Raw genomic sequence first — 24,259 nt, forward strand, 5'->3', positions numbered from 1 at the left:
CATAAAGCTTTAAATGGTTAAGGCTCTACTTACCTCTCTGAACACATCATTACTTACAACTGGATGGCACATTAATATCACTGGAATTATTAAGAATTAACAAAATAATACTGGGAGGTCATGATTTAGCTAGTTTAGGTTTAGCTACAAGTCCCCAAAGCTTTGAAGTGATCAGCATGCTTATATAAAAGATGCCCCTTCAGTCTCACCTTTTGTGAGTGTACAACCTGTGTTTGTGGGAAAAAAATAAATCTGAAGGCTCACTACAAGTAGCATATCCCGAATACAGTTGCTGAATAGTGTGTATATTGCATCTCTGTTAGTCACTAAATACAAGTATTACAAATAATTAGGAATTGTTATTAATCCTCCTCTATTCTGTCTCTTAAATTAAAGAAAAAATGTTTTTACATGTATTTAGCAAAGTAAGCTGCTTAATACGATTACACAATCTGTAAAACTGACGTTATTGTTAAAAGTAGTTATGAAGAATCATAGTTTAAAAAGTACACAAGAAATAGATAACACTAAAAATGTTAACTGCAAACAATGTTTTATTTTATCATATTAGATTTGAAAGAGGGGCGGGTAGATAAGATAGTATTTTACAGATGATCCAGGAGAAATTCACTTGATTCACTAGCAGCCTATAATGTAAAGTCAAAGTTTTTTCCATATCACAAGACAAAGCAACAGTGTTGGAAGATTCAAAAGAGAAGAGATACAAGGCATTTCAAAAGCTTAGGTGTTAAAGGTAATCTAAGAACTCTTAGGAAGTTTGCAATGCAAGCAAAGTACAGCCTGGAGGAGTCTTGATAAATGCATTCAGAATTATACTGAGAAAGAAAACTAATTTCACTTGTTCTGCTAAAATATCCTCTTCTTTTAGGAAAAGGTTCCATTTAAAGCTGGTCAAGAGTAATCCAGAAACACTTGAGGATGACCAAAGAATACGAAGTGTATACTTGTCACTGGCAAGGAAAGGCTCAGAGCGATGCCCCCACTATCTCTAATCATCCTCCCCGATATGGCAGAGTTGAGACACAAAACCAAGTCATTGGAATCAAAACCTGAACTTCTGCCACAAAGTTAAAGAAAATCTCTGCGAGCCAGCAGCACATTGTCCAATTAGCTTGTGACACAGCTTTCCTGAATAGCAGCTCTCTCTTTCTCTCAACATCATACCAAAAATTTATGTGATCATTCCAAAATTGCCAAAAAGGTGCATGTTGTAAGATAAGAGATGGGGATTGTTTTTATAGGATACAAAAATAGAAAGTTCATTCTAACCAAACTGTGTAGTATAATAAAATTGTTGGTGTTCAGTCAACAATGTCCAGTCCAAAGTAATCAAAAGGTTGAGTAAGCAAAACATCCAACAAGCTACAACATTGGTATGCTTTTTACATCAACCATCAGGCAAAAAGGAGCCCACAGAAAAATCAGTTCAGGGCAGGGGAAAAATAATTTAGTTTTCATGAGATGGGTGTGCAGTTAAAAAAAAAACAAAAAAAAACTTACCAATCATTTTATATAAGAAGTACCAAGACCAGACAACTGATGTGGCTAATCAGAGGGAAGTGACTTGGAAGCAGAGATGTGGAAACATCCAGGAAAGAAGTCTTCCTCCCTCTTAACCATTTAAATGACCCCTGGAATGAAAACCAAGGAACATTGATAACCCTCTTGCAAAATACTGAGGTGTAAAACTTTGGAGAATTATTGCCCAAAGCAGACTTCACAAGGTCTTCTTCATACTCTGATGGGAGGATATAAAGATGTATGAAGAAATGATACAAGATATACTGTATGTACACTAAAACCTTGTTTCCTGTAATCATTGTTCTTTTTCTCAAAAAATATCAAAGCAGATGATTCCATCAGTCACATGACATCAGGAGAAATGTTTGAAAAAAATGCAACAGGAGATCACAGAGCAACATGAAGATGCAAAGAAAGATAAAACAGTCTGAAGAGTAAATGTTTCATCTGGAGTGAAAAGAATAATTTCTTTTCCAAAATGTCACAAGTTTTTGGACTTTAGATTGGCTTCACTTTTAGATAAATTTCTTATCCACTGTTTAAGCACAAAACACAGCGGTCTTTTTGAAAATGAAATATCTATTTAACGTACACTGTTACTCAGGCTTGTCTAAGGAAGAAACATTTTACTACTAAGTTCATTCATTTCCATTTTGTCATTAACCCAAAAGCTGCATTTAGGTTTCCCAACAAATGTACAATATATTTTGGTACTAAATTTCATCAGGTCTTCAAGAGAATTCTAGTGGTAAATACGGGGGAAGTGAAATAATACTTTCTCACTATGTGTATACAGTGGGGCAAAAAAGTATTCAGTCAGCCACCAATTGTGCAAGTTCTCCCACTTAAAAAGATGACAGAGGCCTGTAATTTTCATCATAGGTATACCCTCAACTATGAGAGACAAAATGAGAAAAAAAAATCCAGAAAATCACATATCTGATTTTTAAAGAATTTATTTGCAAATTATGGTGGAAAATAAGTATTTGGTCACCTACAAACAAGCAAGATTTCTGGCTCACAGACCTGTAACCTTCTTCTGTAAGAGGCTCCTCTGTCCTCCATTCATTACCTGTAATTAATGGCACCTGTTTGAATCTATCAATATAAAAGACACCTGTCCACAACCTCAAACAGTCATACTCCAAACTCCACTATGGCCAAGATCAACGAGCTGTCAAAGGACACCAGAACAAAATTGTAGACCTGCACCAGGCTGGGGAACATTGAATCTGCAATAGGTAAGCAGCTTGGTGTGAAGAAATCAACTGTGGGAGCAATTATTAGAAAATGGAGAAAGACATACAAGACCACTGATAATCTCCCTCGATCTGGGGCTCCACGCAAGATCTCACCCCCGTGGGGGTCAAAATGATCACAAGAACGGTAAGCAAAAATCCCAGACCACACGGGGGGACCTAGTGAATGACCTGCAGAGCAGCTGGGACCAAAGTAACAACGGCTTCCATCAGTAAACACACTATGCCGCCAGGGACTCAAATCCTGCTGTGCCAGACGTGTCCCCTTGCTTAAGCCAGTACATGTGTAGGCCCGTCTGAAGTTTGCTAGAGAGCATTTGGATGATCCAGAAGAGGATTGGGAGAATGTCATATGGTCAGATGAAAAAAACTCTACTCGTCGTGTTTGGAGGAGAAAGAATGCTGAGTTGCATCCAAAGAACACCATACCTACTGTAAGCATGGAGGTGGAAACATCATGCTTTGGGGCTGTTTTTCTGCAAAGGGACCAGGACGACTGATCTGTGTAAAGGAAAGAATGAATGGGGCCGTGTATCGTCAGATTTTGAGTGAAAACCTCCTTCCATCAGCAAGGGCATTGAAGATGAAACGTGGCTGGGTCTTTCAGCATGACAATGACCCCAAAGACACCGCGCCGGCGTAACGATAGGAGTGGCTTTGTAAGAAGCATTTCAAGGTCCTGGAGTGGCCTAGCCAGTCTCCAGATCTCAAACCCCATAGAAAATCTTTGGAGGGAGTTGAAAGTCCGTGTGTGCCCAGCGACAGCCCCCCAAAACATCACTGCTCTAGAGGAGATCTGCATGGAGGAATGGGCCAAAATACCAGCCAACAGTGTGTGAAAACCTTGTGAAGACTTACAGAAAATGTTTGACCTCTGTCATTGCCAACAAAGGGTATTGAGATGAACTTTTGTTATTGACCAAATACTTTTTTTCCACCATAATTTGCAAATAAATTCTTCAAAAATCAGACAATGTGATTTTCTGGATTTTTTTTCCTCATTTTGTCTCTCATAGTTGAGGTATACCTATGATGAAAATTATAGGCCTCTCTCATCTTTTTAAGTGGGAGAACTTGCACAACTGGTGGCTGACTAAATACTTTTTTTGCCCCACTGTATTATTGATAGTGCTTTTGATCAGATCTTCAGGTTAGTCTTAATAATAAATACAGAGAAGTACCATAATAAAGATGTCAAAGTTGGCATACCACATAAATGAATAAAGCACAACAATAACACTATAAGCAAAATGCCAGTGGAAAAAAAAATTCCAGTTCATTCAATCTAATTTAAAATAATACCCAAGAGTGATGCTGGCTCTCACCAAAGGTTTGCCTATACTCTTACTTCATTGCCAAACACAACATCTGTAAACAATTATTGATACTTATCATTATGTATAAATAGTTACAGAATCTTTTCTTAATCTTTATGGCTACATTTTAACTCGAGAAAAGACATCCTGTCATAATCAACCCAATAGTGGGAAAGTGTTACTACAGTGTTAAGATTCACATGGCCCTGGAACCATTTATATGCAAGTCTCTGAAACTTCTGGTAAAGATAATGTTCATGCTTCAATCATCAGAAAGCAAGATTCATAAAAGAGTACTAATGTGCAAATATTGGCCACAGAGAAACAAAATTGCAGTTATTCTCAAATTTGATAAAATTGCTGTGTGCTATAAAAACATTGATAAATCACAGCTTTAAATAATACATCAATTGTTTAATATTATATCACAAGCAGAAATATGTTGCTGTCCTTGTACAAAAATCACAATATAGTTTAGCATAAGGAGCATAAGGAGAATAAATGTATATGGTTATGATATCATTGCCACTGATTGGTTTTGGCCTCCATCATCATGCAGATGACATGACTGTTGTTAAAGCATTGCTGCTCTGTGCAGAGTTTTAAGCATTTGCTTAATTTGTCTGGATTAGCTTTGTTTCACTAAATGTTTTAATTTAATGAACAATGGAGTCACAAGAACAATAGACTACAGATAAATTACAAGGACTTTTTGCATTGTGTTCAATAGATTTAAAAACTCTGATCCACAACTAAAACAGGATGGACAAATATCAAAGAAGCTATAAGAAACTTATATTGTATGCAGTACAAAACACAACAGAGGGGAAAAAAACTATTACAAAATAAGTTAAAGGAACAAACAATCATGCAGAAATCTCCTCCATATCTTCCTTGTGAGATAAAAAACACAAATATCAGTTGCTAACATATGATGTGATGAAGACAAGTTTTGTCTCCTTTAATTATTTTGCTTTGCAACGGGAGACGACCAGGAATCAGGTGCCTTGTGTTCATTTTGTTTTCTAGTATTTTTGGAAAAGTGATGAATAAATAGTCTGGCAGTTTATGAGGTGTAAAGGTGTATCAGAAAGTTACAGTCGGATCAAAAATATTAATTGGTATAATATAAATTACTGCTACTATATGGTCTAGACCAGTTATATCATATCTGCAAAAACGGAACACTGTATAATATAGACTGTTTATTCAATGGTTAGGTGTGAAGGGGTTATTGTTCTATTAAAGCAGTCCAGTTTAACTGATGGTCTGCTTCTATTTTAACAATTCTATTTTAAATCAGGAAAGCTGGGTTTAGTTGGAACAAGCAATTCTACTTCAGGTATTTTACTGTCATACAGATATTTAGTTTTAATGCAGCAAAATATGCCCAAGATTCTACTGTGCAGTTTGGCACTATTTTTGAACATCCTGAAATAATTCAGCAGGCCCACATGAAACTTACATTTTAAATTAAACTAAGCCAAAGCATAAAAATAATTAAAGTCTAAATGAAACTAAGCCAAAAATAACTGTTTCTCTAGCAGAAGGTGAAGAATACTCACATCAATCACATTATATGCTTTAAATATGGTTATAAACCACACAACCTGTCACACTTATAATAGCAAAATTAAAAAGGAAAACAACCTTTGAACATTAGAGAAAAGAAACAGAAGGGTGTGTATTGAAATAAATGAATTACATTAACACCTCATTTGTCAATTAGAGAATAAAAACGCAAGAAATTTGACCATGATTTTCATCAGGCTTGCTAGTTTACCTAGTAGCTAACCTGTCCCAAGATCTAATCGAGAAACTTCTTAAAGGTTGTCAAGGTTTCTGCTTTAACTACAGTTAATATTTAACTCACTTTATCAAGCTAAGTAGTCTCCGGGTTATGAAGGAGATAGGGACTGTAGGTTTGTATTTAAGTTGAATTTGTATGCAAGTCGGAACAGGTACATTATTTTAATAAATGCTATTGTTGACTGACTGTAACCAAGTGCTTTGCCAATGAATGATGGAGTTTAACCGCTCTCTGAACTTTTTATTATTTCTACTTTATTTTGAATGGTGATGGTTTTACTCTTCTTTACTGTATCACCAGCACTTGTATCAGATTTGTGTTTCAGAGACATTCTTGAAGGGTGAAGACAAAATGTTACGATGAGCTCTTCTGCACAGCACTGTACACGCTATCACAGCAGGAAGGCACCCGTAGTCAACACGTCTGATGTACTGACAAGAGACAACTTCCTGCTATCTGCGTAACAGTACAAGCAAGCTTGCTATTGAGAATGAATGGAGCGGTTCATCACCCGCCCACCACAGTCACCTCCATTACAGTATGCTACGTCTGCCCACCGACAACGAACACAGTGCGGCCAAAGGTGGGTAGTGAATCACCAACCACCACCCCCATTCAACAGGCAGCCACCCGAGGTACACTACAATGCTGACTGACCCTCAACCCCCCCACCCCCGCCTCCCTGTTCAATCTCAATGGCCTCCGTTCAGCCAACAACCAGGGACACCGCTTGCAGCATTACCAGCCACCCACCGAGAATGAACGGGGCAGCCATGTGTGATGGGCGGGCAGTGAAACGCCCCCCTCCGCTCCATCCAGCCTACGTCCAGTCAGGAGCAGCAGCTGCGGCAGCTTAGTGGGCGGGCAGCAAACTGCCCCATTAAGCCTCTGTCCTGCACACGAGCGATAGCTGTGGCCCCGGTGACTATGGACCACGGGTCACCGCTTGCCGCTGGGAGCTGCCCGAGGGACACTACACTGCGTGAGCAGTGAAATTTCCCCCCTCCAGCCTCTGTTCAGCCACTGCTTGCAGCGTCCCCAGAAGATGAGGGAACGGCAGTTACTGAGGCGCATGCGTCGCAGCTGCGGCCCCGTTCGTAAGTCGGATGTCCGTAACCTGGGGACTACCTGTGGTGACATCAGACTTTCAATAAGTTCATACATAGGACCAAAAGTGGCACAATTCATCAATGCTAGTGGCTATCTTGGATATTACATGCACCAGGGATGCTAATTACAAATATATTATTTGATTTTTTTTTCTAGGTAAGGAAGACTATATTTTCAAGTTAAGGAGTTTATACTCACTAATCCTGGTGCCACAGAGGTGGGACATGTTGCATTATGATTAGTTCATGGAAGTAAAAGTGACAATAATGATCCCGTAATGATCCTGTAAATCAATAAAGGGTTATGTCTTAAGGGACATCTTCAGGGCTCCCAGAAAGTAACCAAAGCCACTCTGAGTAGAGAGGGGCACTGTCACCGATTATATCTTCTTCTTCACCCGCAGTTCCAAAGCCTAACCACCAGAAGTCCTGTAACCGAGAACATAAGAAGGACAGCGGCAACTATGTGATAATTTTTATCCCCATTTTCATCGCATTTGCCCTCAAAATCCCTTATCAGAAAGTAGCAAGGTCTGGGGGATTATGAAGTGAGTGCTGGGTGACCCATGTGCAAATAGAAACAGAATAAGAAATGATGGAGGGTGGGGTGAATCATACTGTGAACAAGATTCAGGTGCTCACAACCCAGCAACTGGTACCTGCGACTCAAAAATGGCTGAGAAACATTGGTTTAGGTATATTAAGAAAAAGCTCGGTCGTCAGGGCTACCGGAATCACCTGCCCTGTGCCCAAGGCTACCAAGAAAGGCATTGTCCCCCTCCTCCATAACCCAGCACTGGAAGAAGCTGATATGAAAATGATTGCTTGTACTTGGTTTATTCCAGACATGAAATGCAAGAAAAAAGAAACAAGTACAAAAAAAAATAGGCCTTACCCTACTGTTACTCAATTGTTTACTTCTTCTGTAAGTTGATTTGGATGAAAGCATCTGCTAAGCAAATAAATGTAAATGGATTGTCACTGCATCATATAGAATGCTGTAAACATTACACATGTATTTGTATCATTTTCCAGTGTCCTAAAAGTTTACCAACAACAGTATGAAGAATGGAGACCACCTGTTATTTACTCTAAGCTTTATTTTTTGAAAACTATGAACAATGCTCAAAAACAGTTAAGTGATGGTTTACTTTTAATTGCAGCGAATTTGTTTGTATTTTGATATTTTATATTAAATATATTTGATGTGTGTTAACAAAACAGATCAGAATCACACATAAGCCTGGACAGACTCTCACATGGAACGTTTTTCCAATATAAACAACTTTATATATATAAAAAAAAAAAAAAAAAAAAATGGACCCTGCTTTTATGGAGTATGCAGCTGAAAAGTAGAGTTAGGCTTAAAAAAATAAACCTTCAATTTCGAGGCACCTTGGTTTTATAGAAAGAAAAAGAAAAAAAAAAAGAGCATAAAGACATGTTAGAAGAGTGAACACGATATAGAATTTATAATCTTACATATCTGTGAAGTGTACTGCTGCTTTTCAACTTGGCAATACCATACCACCGCTAGACACATATGGAAAGCAAATGCTACAGGTATCCGTGAAAGAAAAGAAGAAGAAAAAGAAATAAAAAGCTTATTCTAACTAAAGCAAATATCTTTGTTTCCTCTATAGTCCAAAAGCTGATGACCTAGAAGAATTATTTTGACCAATGCCTGACTCTGACCCCAGAACTAGCCTTTATAAAGACTGAGTAAGTAGGCAGTAGTGCTGGGCGGTATACCGGTTCATACCGAAAACCGTTTTATATTTTTTTATGATATGGATTTTTCTTATACCGCAACACCGGTTTAAATTGCCTAAACGACGTTCAGAACGTGGCACAGCGGGAAACTGTTCAAGTGGGGACCTTTTTCACTGCTACACCGCTAAACACAGATTTGTTGCACTAGGGCTCTTTTTCACTGCTACACCACCAAATAGGTAGCGGTAGCATAGGTATTGCGCTGTGAAAATAGACAGAGAACATTCCGAAACTGCAGCCGACGATAAAGTTGAACATGATGAACAGAAGAACTTTTGCCGAAAAAAAGGAGTCACGTCCGTCGCCTGGAGATACTTTAGTTTTAAAAGGTCAGATGTGTAAATACTGTATCTATACTACTGGATAATACTGCAAGCCAAGTTGTACTTGTTTTATTTGTTTTCAATACAGTGTAATGTACCTGGGTACTGTGTAATAGTGTGACGACATGTTGACTTTATTCTCGACATTTCCACTTTAATCTTGACGCTTATGACGAGAATAAAGTCGACATGTTGACTTTATTCTTGACATTTCTACTTTATTCTCGCCGTTTATGTCAAGATTAAAGTCGACATGTTGACTTTATTCTCGTAATTTGTCATTAATGTAGAACATCGTAAACTAAACTTCATCGTAAAATGAATATTTAATTTACTAGATTTTCTCAAACCCCGTCATAAGTTATATAGCACATTAAATGCTCTGTGTTAAGTGATTCTTAAACTGACTACTTCTTGCACTAAGAGGAGGCGCCGGCAGCAATCGCCACACAGAATACATTCACTTCATGATCTTCCTGCTCTCTGAACATTTAGAATGCTAAGATAAATACTTAATATAATTTTCATGGTGAAATGCATTAAAGCATGAATTAATCATATGGGGGCAAGGCGGCGTGCCTGCCTTGCATTTGCATGTTTTTCTGGTGGGTTTACTCGGCGTGCTTCAGTTTCCTTTCAAAGTCATGTAGGATGTGGGGTTTTGTTGAGCTATATTGACCCTGCTAGTGTATGTTTTGCTTGTATTCATCCTGCGATGTGCTGGCGACTCGTTCAGAGATGGGCGCAACTCTGAATTGATGGCATAATTAAACATGTATAACGAAGATATTTTTAAAGTTCTGAACACTCCGTGGGCTAAGTTTATAACTAGTTTTAATTTCACAAAGATGTTTATCGTGTGGTGATTGGCTATGTGGTGAAAGAAAAAGGAAGGATAGGAACTGGGGTTTTGGTACGTCAGATAGAGACAACATGCATGCAATAAAGATAGCCCGCTCAGAAGAACATGCATTGAATTCTGTGTTCGTGTCTCCGACCAGCAGATCACAAACCCAACATTTACACAATATTTAAGTTAAACCTGTGCGATAGCTATTCATACATCCAGTTTTTTGGAGCCTCGTCACACCTGCCATAAAGTTCTCTACACTGAACATACACCTGGGGACCCCTTACTGCAAGGGAGCAGCACTACCGCCTCACTACTGTGCATGTGTAATACCTGCTTTAATGCATTTCATCATGAAATGATATCAAGTATTTATCTTAGCATTCTAAATTTTCAGAAAGCAGGAATATCATGAAGTGAATGGATTCTGTATGGTGATCGCTGTCTTCTCAGTTAAGAAGCGTAGTGATTAACCACTGGGTCGGGGAACGTAACACAAAGCATTTAATGTGTTGCATTAATTTATGACGGGCTAAATTAAGTAATTGATTAAACATTGATTTTAGGAAGAAGTTTAGTTTACGACATTCTACTTTAATTATGAAGTAAACTATGAGAATAAAGTGGAAATGTCGACTTTAATCTCAACATAAACGGCGAGAATAAAGTGGAAATGTCGACTTTAATCTCGACATAAACGGCGAGAATAAAGTGGAAATGCTGACTTTGTTCTCGACATATAGTTTGTTTTTTTCTTCCCAGTATAGCTTAGCTTGAAGCAAGGTCCATATTAATGCAGTTTGCCTAAATGATGGTTCAGTTGGTAAAGATGTCATCACCAAGTTGCACTTGTTTTATTTTATTTTAATTTGGTGAATACTGTGTAATGCACCGGGGCTTGAAGTCTTGAAGTAATAGTGCAACTATCAGTAATAATACTATTATTTATTTTATTGTTATTATTTATTAGTTTAAATATTATGCAGTTTAATGATGATAAAGTTGTTTAGAAAGTCTCTTTAACGTGTCAGTGGACAGAGATTGTTAACATTAACAGAAAGTGTAGTTGGTTTACAAAAAATATTTACTATTTATTCCTTTTCTAAGACATATTCGGTGCAATACAATTTTTGACAAGCACTTCTGGATATTTTACTAAGTCTAAAATGCCTCTTTGTATGGTTGAAAATATGTTGTCAATATTATAGTTTGTTTTTGCAAAATTTGTTCAATAAAAAGGTTCTATATTTTGACTGCATCTGTCATGCAATGTGATACCTTCTCCATTAGTGCCACCCCCTTGAAAACTACCACTTTATGGGGCAATGCAAAACTGTATTAATACTTGTGTGCTCATTAAAATGTTTTTTGTACAATGTACAATACTCTTGACAGTGGAATGGGTTATTCTTAGCCAGTAATTGCAGTGGAAAATGTGGTTAACATCCACTCATGCATGGGGAAAAAAATACCGTAGAATACCGTGAAACTGGGATAATTTAGAAAAATACCGTGATATAGAATTTTGGTCATACCGCCCACCCCTAGTAGGCAGTCCACTTGTCTCATGACCTGAATAGGCAATGGATCTATACTTTTCAAATTCTGCAACTTGCCTAGAATTGCTACTGGCACCGACAATTGAATCGCTTTAATAAACAGGAGATTTTTTCCATCTTGGAAACTCAACTTTTTTTCACTTCTATTCTTCTTACAACATATTAAACCAGTATGCAAAAAGAAAGAACAGCAAATAAATATGGAACTACTTAGTCACTTTGGAGAAGTCCATTAAAAAGGTAGTTTCTATCGCTGTTAAGCAAATTATTTGCCCAAAATATGACTCATTAGCAGAACTGCTTCAAAACTTCAGCAACATTTATTCTCCCAATTTCTTCACTCCCTCATTCAATTTAAGAATACTGGGACAGCAGCCTATCCATACAAGTCAAGAGCCAACAATGGGCAATGCTGGTGGTAATTTCACTTGTGGCATGGCTATTCATGAAATTGTTATATTTTGGGAGAAAAACTGTTTCCTTTGCTAATATGTTATATTATTAATAAGGAAAATAGATCATGTTAATTGCATATGCCGTGCTGATCTCTAATTTTTAAGTTGGTTTTAGAACATATTGAGATATAGTGAATATCTCAGTTTTGTTCAAAATAATCAATAAGTCTATATAACGTAATCATAGTTCTACATAAATAGTAAAAATATAAAATAGTGACAAAAAACAAAATCAAACTTAGCAAACAAGTTAGATGTTGCCATTTGAATGAGTATATTGCTGAATTCAAGTTAAATACTCCTCTATGAACCAGTAAACAGCTAATGAATAATGTGGTGGAACTCAACCGGATTACAATGAAATTAAAAAACACACAGATTACAAGAAAAATATTCCACCACAAAAGGAGACCATTACTGAGATGACGACACAGGCTACTGATGTCAAGGTGGAACTTATTTCAGGAGGAGCTGAACTGGTGTCATTAAAACATCAAGCTCAAATACTTCTGGAAAGGCATGCCAGGCATAACGACTAAACAGCCTAGCTAGAAAAGGTTTCTGATCTGTCCAGAGTTACTTTAACACCTCTGTCCAGAGTTACTTTAACACCAAGCCTTTCTGTCTTGGTTACTTGCAATTCTCCATGTCCTGATCTGCCATTGGAATTTCTGTGAAGAGGACTCTCCTTCACCAAATACTTTCAACAGCTAGGACAGCCAACTTCTTTTTCTTCTACCTCTTTCGGCTGCTCCCATTAGGGGTTGCCACAGCGGATCATCTTCTTCCATATCTTTCTGTCCTCTGCATCTTGCTCTGCTACACTCATCACCTGCATGTCCTCTCTCACCACATCCATACACCTTTGCTTAGGCCTTCCTCTGTTCCTCTTCCCTGGCAGCTCTATCCTTATCATCCTTCTCCCAATTTACCCAGCATCTATCTGACTTTGTCTCCCAACCGTCCAACTTGAGCTGACCCTCTAATGTACTCATCCTAATCCTATCCATCACACCCAGTGCAAATCTTAGCATCTTTAACTCTGCTACCTCCAGCTCTGTCTCCTGCTTTTTGGTCAGTGCCACCGTCTCCAACCCATATAACATAGCTGGTCTCACTACTGTCCTGTAGACCTTCCCTTTCACTCTCGCTGATACCCATCTGTCACAGATTACTCCTGACACTCTTCTCCACCCTGCCTGCACTCTCTTTTTCACCCCTCTTCCACAATCCCCATTACTCTGTACTGTTGATCCCAAGTATTTAAACTCATCCACCTTCGCCAACTCTACTCCCTGCATCCTCACCATTCCACTGACCTCCCTCTCATTTACACACATATTGGAAAATAACGCATTTAACATTATCTCAATGTTTAATGGATGAGCATTTTACCTTTCTAATCACAACAAAATAAGTAGTAAAATTGTTTTGTTTGGTTACAAAACCCACGTAGTTAATGCATCAGACATTCCACTGATCGACTTCACCACATTCTTTGCTCTAAAGAGATACTTTGTCAAGCTTTTTCTGTAACCATTTTTCGCTGTTGCATGTCCCCCGTCCCCCCCCGTTTTCTGTTCAGCAAACCGAGTAGATAAATGGATATTTAGAAAAGAGAAGAGGTTTCCATTTACATTACAGAAAACAGAAGTACAAGCCTATTTTGAAAGGGGATATGAGGTGAGCTACAAAAAAGGAAAACATTTCAATATGAAACCTTCTTGTTTAGAGGAATGACACTGATAACCCTTAAACATGTCAAGAGTAAATAAAAAAACTAGTGGGCCTTTTTGACAATAACCAAGATGTGTCACGTCCATATTACAATAAGTCATCAGTTAGCCAATATATGTAAAACTGATAACCCACTCCAGTGATTTTATCAATGTCTATATCTGTTGATGATTGGCCCTGTGATGATGATTTCATAAGGAAATTTAATGATGGAGTTGTATCAGGCCACTCAGTGATAGGTGAACTGGTAGAACAACATAGGCTCAGCTCACTACCCTTTAGAGTGCCTATGTTAAGGTTCAACAGTGTAAATTTACAGTAAATATGCATTGTGGGAGATGGCCGGCTGTTCATCACGGCCAGCACCCCCAGGCCGCTAGATGGAGCCCTCCCTGTAGCATGGGAGTGCCCCAAAGACCAGCAGGGAATCGTGGACAATGGAGTTTTTATTCCCGACCCTGCTGGACACTGTGGGGCCCACCAGGGTACGCTGCAGGGAGGCCCAAGGACTTATATGTGCCCTATAACCCGGAATTGCGTCACAATCATATGATCGGAAGGAACGACGTACTTCTGGGTTGAAGAAAAGGACTTTTAATCTGACCCAGAAGTGATAAGGACTCATGGACTGCTGGGCTGGAGCCACTTCCGGGTCAGGGGATATAAAAGGACCTTGGGAAAGCCCAGACACTGAGCTGAGCTGAGAGGAAGGGTGGCTAAGTGTCTGGGAGTGGAGGAATTGTGATTATTGTAGTGTTTATTGATTATATGAGTAGTGTGGAGTGGAGGATGCTTTGTGCACTGTGTTATTATAAAAATAAAAAGTCTTGGACTTTTACCTGGTGTTTGGCGTGGTACCTGAGGGTTCAAGGGAGCTCTAGCGCCCCCTACTGTTACAGCATATACATACATACTTCTGTTTTACAAGGTGACACAAAGTCTCAAGTCTAGGAGCTTCATGATCAGCCCTAATGAAACAACAGTTCGTGGTCTATGCAGAGTATTCTGGCAAATTAGTTTTTAATCATTCAGGTGTGCCATGATGCCATAGACTGCAAAGAGAAATAGAATCCTTTTTTTTTTTTTTTTTGTTTGTTTGTTCTTTATTTTGCCTTATACAATTTCTTGTATTAGGAATTTGGTAGTTTTCGCATACCCCTTGGGGTCAGAGCGCAGGGTCAGCCATTGTACAGCGCCCCTGGAGCAATTACAGGTTAAGGGCCTTGCTCAAGGGCCCAGCAGAGCAGTGGCCTTTTTCTTGGCAGTGACGGGGATTCGAACCGGCAACCTTCGGGATACCAGCGCAGATCCTTAGCCTCAGAGCCACCACTCCACCCATATGCAGAGTATTCTGGCAAATTAGTTTTTAATCATTCAGGTGTGCCATGATGCCATAGACTGCAAAGAGAAATAGAATTCTTTGTGGACCTATTTAGCTGTATGCACACATGAGGTGGTCTAGAATATAAGTAATATTACCTTTTTTGTGTCCCAGTGGCAGTCTGTTGTAGCTGAGTTACTACACAAACTAACTACAATTTTAAATATAAAATTATCCAGCTTCAAACTGAAAGAAGACTTTATACTGCTTTTTAGCCTGTATATGAATATTAAGTTCCTCTCTCTCTCCTCATAATTGTCTAGAACATTTAAGACAAAACTCAAAGTATAAAACTTACTAAAGCTTTAGAATCTAGTAATCATAAAATAATGAGTTCACACTATTTTAGCACAGAGGACCAACATACAGTAAAACTGTAAATTATCAAGAGAGAAAATCTGAAAGTGTGCCTCAAAAGCAAAATGAAAATTTCATAACACAATTTAAAAGCAATAGAACAGTGAAGGAGAAAATAAATTAGCTGTATCATACCTAGAAAACGCATTGTGCAACAGTAAAATCAGTCAGTCATTTTCCAACCCGCTATATCCTAAAACAGGGTCATGGGGGTCTGCTGGAGCCAATCCTAGCCAACTAAATTATATGGCCCTAACTCAAGTTGTTATGGAGGACTACAGTATATTTATTAAAAAAAGTGATGTGCTGCATATTTACCACATATAGACACACAATGGGCAGATAAGTGTGTTTTTCTGCACAACAGAAGAAGCCTAGCCCTTGACATTCCCTAGCAACCATTCTTTCCTGCATCCTACAGATGAGGCAGATGAGGCTAAGGACATTAACACTCCAAGCTCCATGTAAGAACATACCAAATATCATCTCAGTCTCTGATGCATCATTAGGATTTCAATTATCATGTGCAATAAAAGAGAAGATGAACAACTGGGAGCTTACAGAGACAGGGTTTGCCAAAAACATACTCTTAATTACAGTTAAATATACCGAGTTTCACTGAAATGTATGATTTTGTTTCCTTTTATTTAAATATACATGTTACCCTAATTATACATTACTCACATTTTCACATCTGTCTTGATAATAACAATTTCAGTTTTAAGAAGGAAAATTAAAGTATGTTAAAAATGCTAAGTATAACTTCAATAAATGAAAGAAGCACCACATTGACTTGTAAAATTAAATTTTATGTATTGATGGCAGTAGAGTGTTGTACCGTGTTAACCATAGATTGATACAGGAAAAAGTAGGGTTAAATGACACCTTTTATTGGCTAACTAAATAGATTACAAATGCAAGCTTTCAAGGCAGCTAAGGCCCCTTCATCAGGCAAGGTGTAACAAAGACACTGAAAAACACTCTTGCTTATATTGGGACAGCAAAGTGATTTTTTTCTTTCATCTTAACAACCTTTTTGTTCAAATGTTAGTAAAATGAATACACCTGAGATGAATTAACCCTGAAAGAAGAGAACAATAAACTAATAAAATGTAGAGATAAGATAACCATCACTAGAGAAAGTCCTGTAAGGTTTTTATGAAGTGCATTGTCTGTAAGATAGGCCACTGATGTAGTCAGCTGGTCAATCAGTAACATATCTGGTCATAAAAAGGATCGGAGAGTCACTGTGCTTATGGGTAATTTCAAGACCCAACAGGAGCGGAGAGAATGGGAATACAAACTTATGCTTATATTCAACACTCTACAAAATGGTCTGAACACAGGCAAGAGTTTTATGACCAGATATGTGACCCCTCCTTGAACCGCCAAATTATCATGGTGGAGGGGTTTGCGTGTCCCAGTGATCCCAGGAGCTCTGTTGTCCGGGGCTTTATGCCCCTGGTATGGCCACCCAGGGCAAAGTGGTCCTAGGTGAGGGATGAGACAAAGAGCGGTTCAACAAAACATCCTATGAAGAACAAAAAATTTGGACGGCGTTTTCCCTTGCCCAGACGCGGGTCACCGGGCCCACTTCTGGAGCCAGGCCTGGAGACGGGGCTCAATGGCAAGCGTCTGGTGGCCGGGCCTGCACCCATGGGGCTCGGCCGTGCACAGCCCAAAGAGGCAATGTGGGTCTCCCTTCCCATGGGCTCACCACCTATGGGAGGGGCCATGGAGGTCGGGTGTAGTACGAGTTGGGTGGTGGCCGAAGGTGGGGACCTTGGCGGTCCGATCCTCAGCTACAGAAGCTGGCTCTTGGGACGTGGAATGTCACCTCTCTGAAGGGGAAGGAGCCTGAGCTAGTGCGCGAGGTCGAGAGGTTCCGGCTAGATATAGTCGGGCTCCCCTCGACGCACAGCTTGGACTCTGGAACCAATCTCCTTGAGAGGGGCTGGACTCTCTACCACTCTGGAGTTGCTCCTGGTGAGAGGCACTGAGCGGGTGTGGGCATACTTATTGCCCCCCCGACTTGGAGCCTATTCATTTTGGTTTACCCCGGTGGACGAGAGGGTAGCCTCCCTCCGCCTTCAGGTGGGGGTACGGGTCCTAACTGTTTGTGCGTATACACCGAACAGCAGTTTGGAGTACCCACCCTTAGAAGGCATACCTTCTGGGGACTCCCTTGTACTGCTGGGAGACTTCAATGCTCATGTGGGCAATGACAGTGAGACCTGGAAGGGTGTGATTGGGAGGAATGGCCCCCCCGATCTGAACCCGAGCGGTGTTTTGTTATTGGACTTCTGTGCTTGTCACGGATTGTCTATAACGAACACCATGTTCAAGCATAAGTGTGTTCATATGTGCACTTGGCACCAGGACACCTTAGGCCTCAGTTCGATGATCGACTTTGTGGTCGTGTTGCCGGACTTGCGGCCACATGTCTTGGACACTCAGGTGAAGAGAGGGGCGGAGCTGTCAACTGATCACCACCTGGTGGTGAGTTGGCTTCGATGGTGGGGGAGGATGACGGTCAGGCCTGGTAGGCACAAACGTGAGGGTCTGCTGGGAACGTCTGCCAGAGTCCCCTGTCAGAAGCAGCTTCAACTCCCTCCTCCGGCAGAACTTCGACCACGTCCTGAGGGAGGTGGGGGACATCGAGTTCGAATGGGCCATGTTCTGTGCCTCTATTGTTGAGGCAGCTGACAGGAGCAGTGGTCGGTTCCTGTTGTGGTGGCAATCCCCGAACCCATTGGTGGACACCAGTGGTGAGGGATGCTGTCAAGCTGAAGGAGTCCTACAGGACCCTTTTGTCCTGTGGGACTCTGGAGGCAACTAATAGGTACTGGCAGGCCAAGCGGAATGCGGCTTCAGTGGTTGCGGAGGCAAAAACTCGGGCGTGGGAGGAGTTTGAGGAGGCCATGGAGAACGACTTTCGGACGGCTTCGAGGAGATTCTGGTCCACCATCCGAGTTCTCAGGAGGGGGAAGCAGTGCAGTGTCAACACTGTACTGATCAGGATGCCTCCTGGATGCCTCCCTGGTGAGGTGTTCCGGGCACGTCTAACCAGGAGGCAGCCCCGGGGAAGACCCAGGACACGCTGGAGGGACTGTGTCTCCCGGCTGGCCTGGGAACGCCTTGGGATTCCCCCAGAAGAGCTAGAACCCCCGCGACCCGATCTCAGATAAGCGAAAGAGGATGGATGGATGGATGGAGAGTGCTCTTTACAGGAAGGACTGAAAGAAGACGGTCTGCTAGTGCTTTACTGTATGGATCATACGAGTTGAGTGTCTGATAGATGTTTGAGTTGCAGCAGTCCTCATCATTTGAACCAAGAGATTTCAAGTAGACAGCAAAGACTTTCTTGAAAAACAAATATATCTGAATCTCACACAGGTGTGGCTGTACTGCCATATTTAGTTTTTCCATAAACAAACCTGCTATTGGGATGATCGTGTGGCAATGCTACTGAGAGAACGTCCAATTATTCAGAAAAAAGGAGTGCAATGGCTGACAGGGCACTAGCGAACACATTCCAATTTATTGTGTATTTCATAGAATAAGAGTAAGATTTCAGTGTTCAGCCAATAGGACTTCTCTTTTTACCACAGGATTTCTGCACACTGACCACAAGCCTATTAATAAAGATGTGCCAAGGTAGAAATAACAATTTGCAGTTTTTGAACAAAAATAAGTAAACAAAAACACTGAAGCCTTAAAATGTTTCACTGTTATATTAAAGATATTCTCTCGAAAATCCAAAATTATTGAACAGGCACAGAGCATGCTCCCAAAAATGACTTATTTGAGTAGTCTGTGACTTCTAAGGAGAGGTAGGCAGGTTTAAAACAAATGCTTTTTATAGGTATCGAGACTTACAAATTTTGCACTAAGGCAACATTTACCATTTTTTACAGCCACACAAAAAAGTTAACAAAAATAACTGCCTCCTTTATCATGATCTATATTGTTCTGTTGACGGTATATTACTGTATAATAATAAAAATAAAAAAAAGATCAACCAACACCAGTATCAAATAAACAATCTGGGCATTCTAAATTTACTTTCTTATGCTGTGAAAACAATTTACATAAAAATAATTTTGGGGAAAACACAAAATTGTAAAATCTGTTTTAAGGGAGTATTAGGGCTTAGTTTTAATTATCACCATTGTTGAACATGTTACCTTTGAGAATTCGTAGTTTGACTAATTATATAATTTGTTAATAGTAAGAAAAATTAATATTTTGAAATCTGGCAATACTTCTAAATTATCAGAAAAAAAGAATGGTGAACTCTTCGAGTTTTAGGATTCTACATCTACATGATAAGATGGATAAAGACAGATTGATCAGAATTGCACAAACAGATTGATCAGAATTGCACAAAAAAGGTGAAATGTTATATTTTTATTAATCATATTGTTAAATACAGTCATGCTCCATTTAAGCCTGGCCTTTTGGGTGTATGTCTATCACAAAGTGTACACGTCTGTAAGAGCCATTTTCTTAGTTCTAGAAGATTCATACATATCTTACTAGATGACAATGCATAAATTATGGGAGGTTCCTATAACCCCCCATAAGCAGAATTGTATTGGTATATTCTTGCCATTCCTCACAGCTTTGAGTAAACATTATTCTCGAGTTAGTGACAGCCTTGCCATGTGTAAGGTGTAGAGGCATATGGTTTTAAACTGTGCTCAAGCACATGACCGTGCTTGATGGCCTACGGGCTCTTTGAATGTGTGAAGTAACACGTAAAAATAACGCACTTATTTAAGCACAAAGCCGTACGCTTATAGCGTACAGAAGAAGAACCTTTAAGTATATAAATAGCTAAAGTTCCTCAAGAAAAGTTAAGTTTAGACAAGATACATTTTTCTTTTTTTTTGCCTTTTATTCTACGTGTGTAACTATTTTTCTTTATTCTTGTGTGGATTATTTGCTTTTAACTTTCACTAAACATTTTAAAACGAACTTTTAGACTGAGAGATTTCTTTCAACACGCGTTTTACCCGTGCTTGACTTCGTCTTACACTTCGGCGGCTACAACGTCATTGCAGTTGGGGCTCTGTGGGTCTGGTGTGCACACTTTTAACTGTCAGTACAGAGTACCACAAACCAATCTTCACCCCGGGACTGCTGTATACCAGGTCTGTGCAAGGCAGTGTTTCTCAACTACTGGATCACGCCACTATTCGGTCACATGTGGGCATCATTGAATCATGAGTTTGTTAACAAATTGAATTTGTGAATTTCCCATTGGGATTAATAAAGTATCTATCTATCTATCTATCTATCTATCTATCTATCTATCTATCTATCTATCTATCTATCTATCTATCTATCTATCTATCTAACAAAGCGATCAGCAGTGCTGTGCTAAACTTTTCCCCATTTCCAAGTGAGCTCATTTCACCAAGGGGACAGTTCGCAATGGCTGCTAGGGGGCCATCAATAAATTTAAAAAGGCAAAATTGTGCTGCAGGACCATAAATGTTGAGAAACACTGGTGTAAAAATGTTATGCAGGTTGAAGACATAAGAATTAATCACATCAAGCCGCACCAATCAAACCAAACATTAAAAGCCCTTCCAAGAGTTGGAACATCTGTGACCCTGTAAAATAATGGGAATATCCTTCACATCTTCTTGATGACCAGTGCAGTTTTATATACTGTGATGTACTGTGCCGGCAACATCACTTCAATAGAGGCCCACCAAATAAACAAGATAATTAAAAGGACAAGTTCAGGTTATAGGACCACTCTGAACCCCCGAAGGTAGTACCGAAGGACAAATTAAAATCAAAACTGACACCCTAACAATGTATACTGTCAGCCAACTAATTATTCAGTAGAAGTGTGTCAAGAAGTGCTACTGGGGCTCCTTTATACCAACAGCAACACGTCTGCATAATGCCTCATTGGGACTGTGACAACCAGGTCAGAACCTTATTTTTCTTTTGAATTTTCTTGCTTTATTATCATTTCAGTGTGTGTGTGTGTATTTATTTTTTTATTTACCTTTTTATGTATTCATTTATTTAAAGAGCTTTTGTAAAAAGCCAAATTTTCCCCTGGGGACAAATAAAATTCTGACTATCTAATAACAGACTTTTTTACTACCACTGATTTTGGCAATTTCTAGAACATTATTACTAATTTTTTGTTGTTTTTTTCCTATGGCCCTCGGTTGTAAATACGATTCGCCTCAAATCGTTTGACCATAAATAGGTGCATGACTGTATGTAGGATGAAGTATGTTAAGTGTGTCTAGAAATGTTACTGGGGCTCCTTCATACCTATGGCAATATGTCTTTATAATGCCTCACAATGAATGCTCTCTTAGCATTAACCATGTCGGAAGTTTGTTTTTCTTCTTGTCCAAGTTTGGGGTGGGGGATCTGCTGCTGTCGTTTGTTATAATACTTAGGACTAATATGTTTTAATTAAGAGGATAACATTCAATACATGCAGAAATCCAAATTCCAGAGGCTTCATAAGTACATTCTCCATCTCTAGATCAAATTTAACAAGAACATAAATCTTATACCTACCGACTATCCACACCTGTAAACATTTCTGTAAGCAAACCTACCTGACTTCCAAATCTCTAATTTTTTCTCGAAGAGGTGCAATTACCTGCAAAATAAAAGGGCAATATTACTGTTTAAATTATTGATTGCAAGGTTTTGAATATCTGAATATAATAAACAGAAACTACTACATTATTGTTTTTGTTAATTTGATGTACTGTTTATCACCTTTACAGTAAGCAAAGGAAGAGTAAATAAAATGAGACACTTCAAAAATTGATTGCCTTGCCACTTCCTTAATTTGCTTTTTCAGACAGAAACAGTATATTATTAAGGTTGTTTCCAAATTGTAGCATGGAACTTAAGTCAATCAAGGCAAAGATTCTCAAAAATGTATATTCTTACTTATTCACATAGAGTGAAATCCAAAAATGGTGTCTTTTCAAGTCTTAGACATATTATTCAAATTATTGAATAATATGTCTAAGTATGCATTTATTAAATTATTTCTGTGCAAGACTCTTGGGAATGACCATTACTGCCTGCTGAATCTCATACAAATAAAATTTCATAAGACTGATGCTGACCTAGCAATAAAATAAACAGGGTAATCGGTTTTATGTTAAGACAAACAGATCCAGCAACCAAGCAAAGTTTTTTTCATATTAAAAAACATTTATAGTTCTAGATCACTTATGCTGACTGCAGTCTCCTCACACATACTTAAAACTTGGTCCCATAAGGAAAAAAGTTAAGAAATGATAACCCTACAAGATGAAAGCTTAAAACAATTTGATTTGTGATTATGCATGTAATATCTTTATATTGGTTGTTTATGTATACTATTTGAGTTGTTTTTAAAATTATCTACATTGTTTCTAAAAGATCTGAAGAGACTGTTGCAAATACAGTATATGCTACCCTCCAAAATCTTTTCAAAAATAAGATATCCTATAAAAATAAAATGGGGCTAAGGAAATGCCTAAAAGTACAACAGCAATAGTTAACTATCTTTGTCTGTAATTTACATATACTGTAAAAACATCACTAATGAACTGGTTAATTCTGTAGTTAAATGTCCACCTGCCACTAATTTGTAACCGATTTGTCACTGATTCTTTCACGTTAACAGATTTAACACCAACATTAAAAACAAAAATTTTAAGAATTCTACATGTTTAACTATTGATACATGATCAACTGCACCTGATCAGAATATATCTGCTTTTTTACAATTCAAAAATAAACATTAGATATAAAAAGGGGTAATTCACAATTTAAGGAAATAATCTGGTGATGAGAAGATTAACTTTTACAAAAAGCAAAATGAACACAAGTCATGAAAGGGATATCTTGCTCTGTGACAGCATTTCCTAAACTTAGTTGTGGAATCCCTTTCAAAGGCTTTTATTTAAAAACAAAAGACGCAAATACAAAGGAGTAAGTGTCCACAAAGATTCACATCTATATTCATTAATAGAAAATAAAAAGAGACTAAAATATTAAATAAGTTTTGGAAAACAAAACCATTTCTAGGAATATACCATAACCTAACGCTCACACATAGAATTTTTATATGGGCACAAAGAAAGCAAGCAACAACAAAACAATAATAAAATTGATTAAATTAAGAGTTAAATTACTGTACTGAAGGGAATGGAATTAAAAATTAAAAATAAAATGCCTATGCGTACATACGTACGTACGTCTCCCTTTCGTTGCTAGGTGATGATAACAATTTGTTTAAACCTTTTGTGGCTAGGTGATGATAACAATTTGTTTAAACATGGGACTGTTTTGCGTTGCCAGGTGATTAATATTTGTTTAGAAAATAATGTTAACATTGTTGAGAACGTTTGGTTAATTTTTGTTAACATTGGACTACTGAATCGTATCGTATTCTAATGGCCCTCCGGAATACCTGTACAGTAATCCCTCCTCTATCGCGGGGGTTGCGTTCCAGAGCCACCCACGAAATAAGAAAATCCGCGAAGTAGAAACCATATGTTTATATGGTTATTTTTATATTGTCATGCTTGGGTCACAGATTTGCGCAGAAACACAGGAGGTTGTAGAGAGACAGGAACATTATTCAAACACTGCAAACAAACATTTGTCTCTTTTTCAAAAGTTTAAACTGTGTTCCATGACAAGACAGAGATGACAGTTCCGTCTCACAATTAAAAGAATGCAAACATATCTTCCTCTTCAAAGGAGTGCGCGTCAGGAGCACAGAATGTCAGAAAGA

The 24,259-nt window shown here is 38.7% G+C and overlaps 1 protein-coding gene across 1 annotated transcript in view; it reads right to left on the bottom strand.

Moving 5' to 3' along the window:
* uxs1 (UDP-glucuronate decarboxylase 1) overlaps window positions 1-24,259 on the bottom strand; it is a 145,678-nt gene that overhangs the window by 91,473 nt on the left and 29,946 nt on the right. Inside the window, exon 4 of the mRNA XM_028800679.2 lies at window positions 22,074-22,117. Within this exon, the coding sequence (XP_028656512.1) occupies window positions 22,074-22,117 (44 nt within the window). The remainder of the gene's footprint in view (window positions 1-22,073; window positions 22,118-24,259) is intronic.

This window comes from Erpetoichthys calabaricus, chromosome 4 (genome assembly GCF_900747795.2).
Source record: "Erpetoichthys calabaricus chromosome 4, fErpCal1.3, whole genome shotgun sequence".
Classification (NCBI taxonomy): Eukaryota; Metazoa; Chordata; class Cladistia; order Polypteriformes; family Polypteridae; genus Erpetoichthys; species Erpetoichthys calabaricus.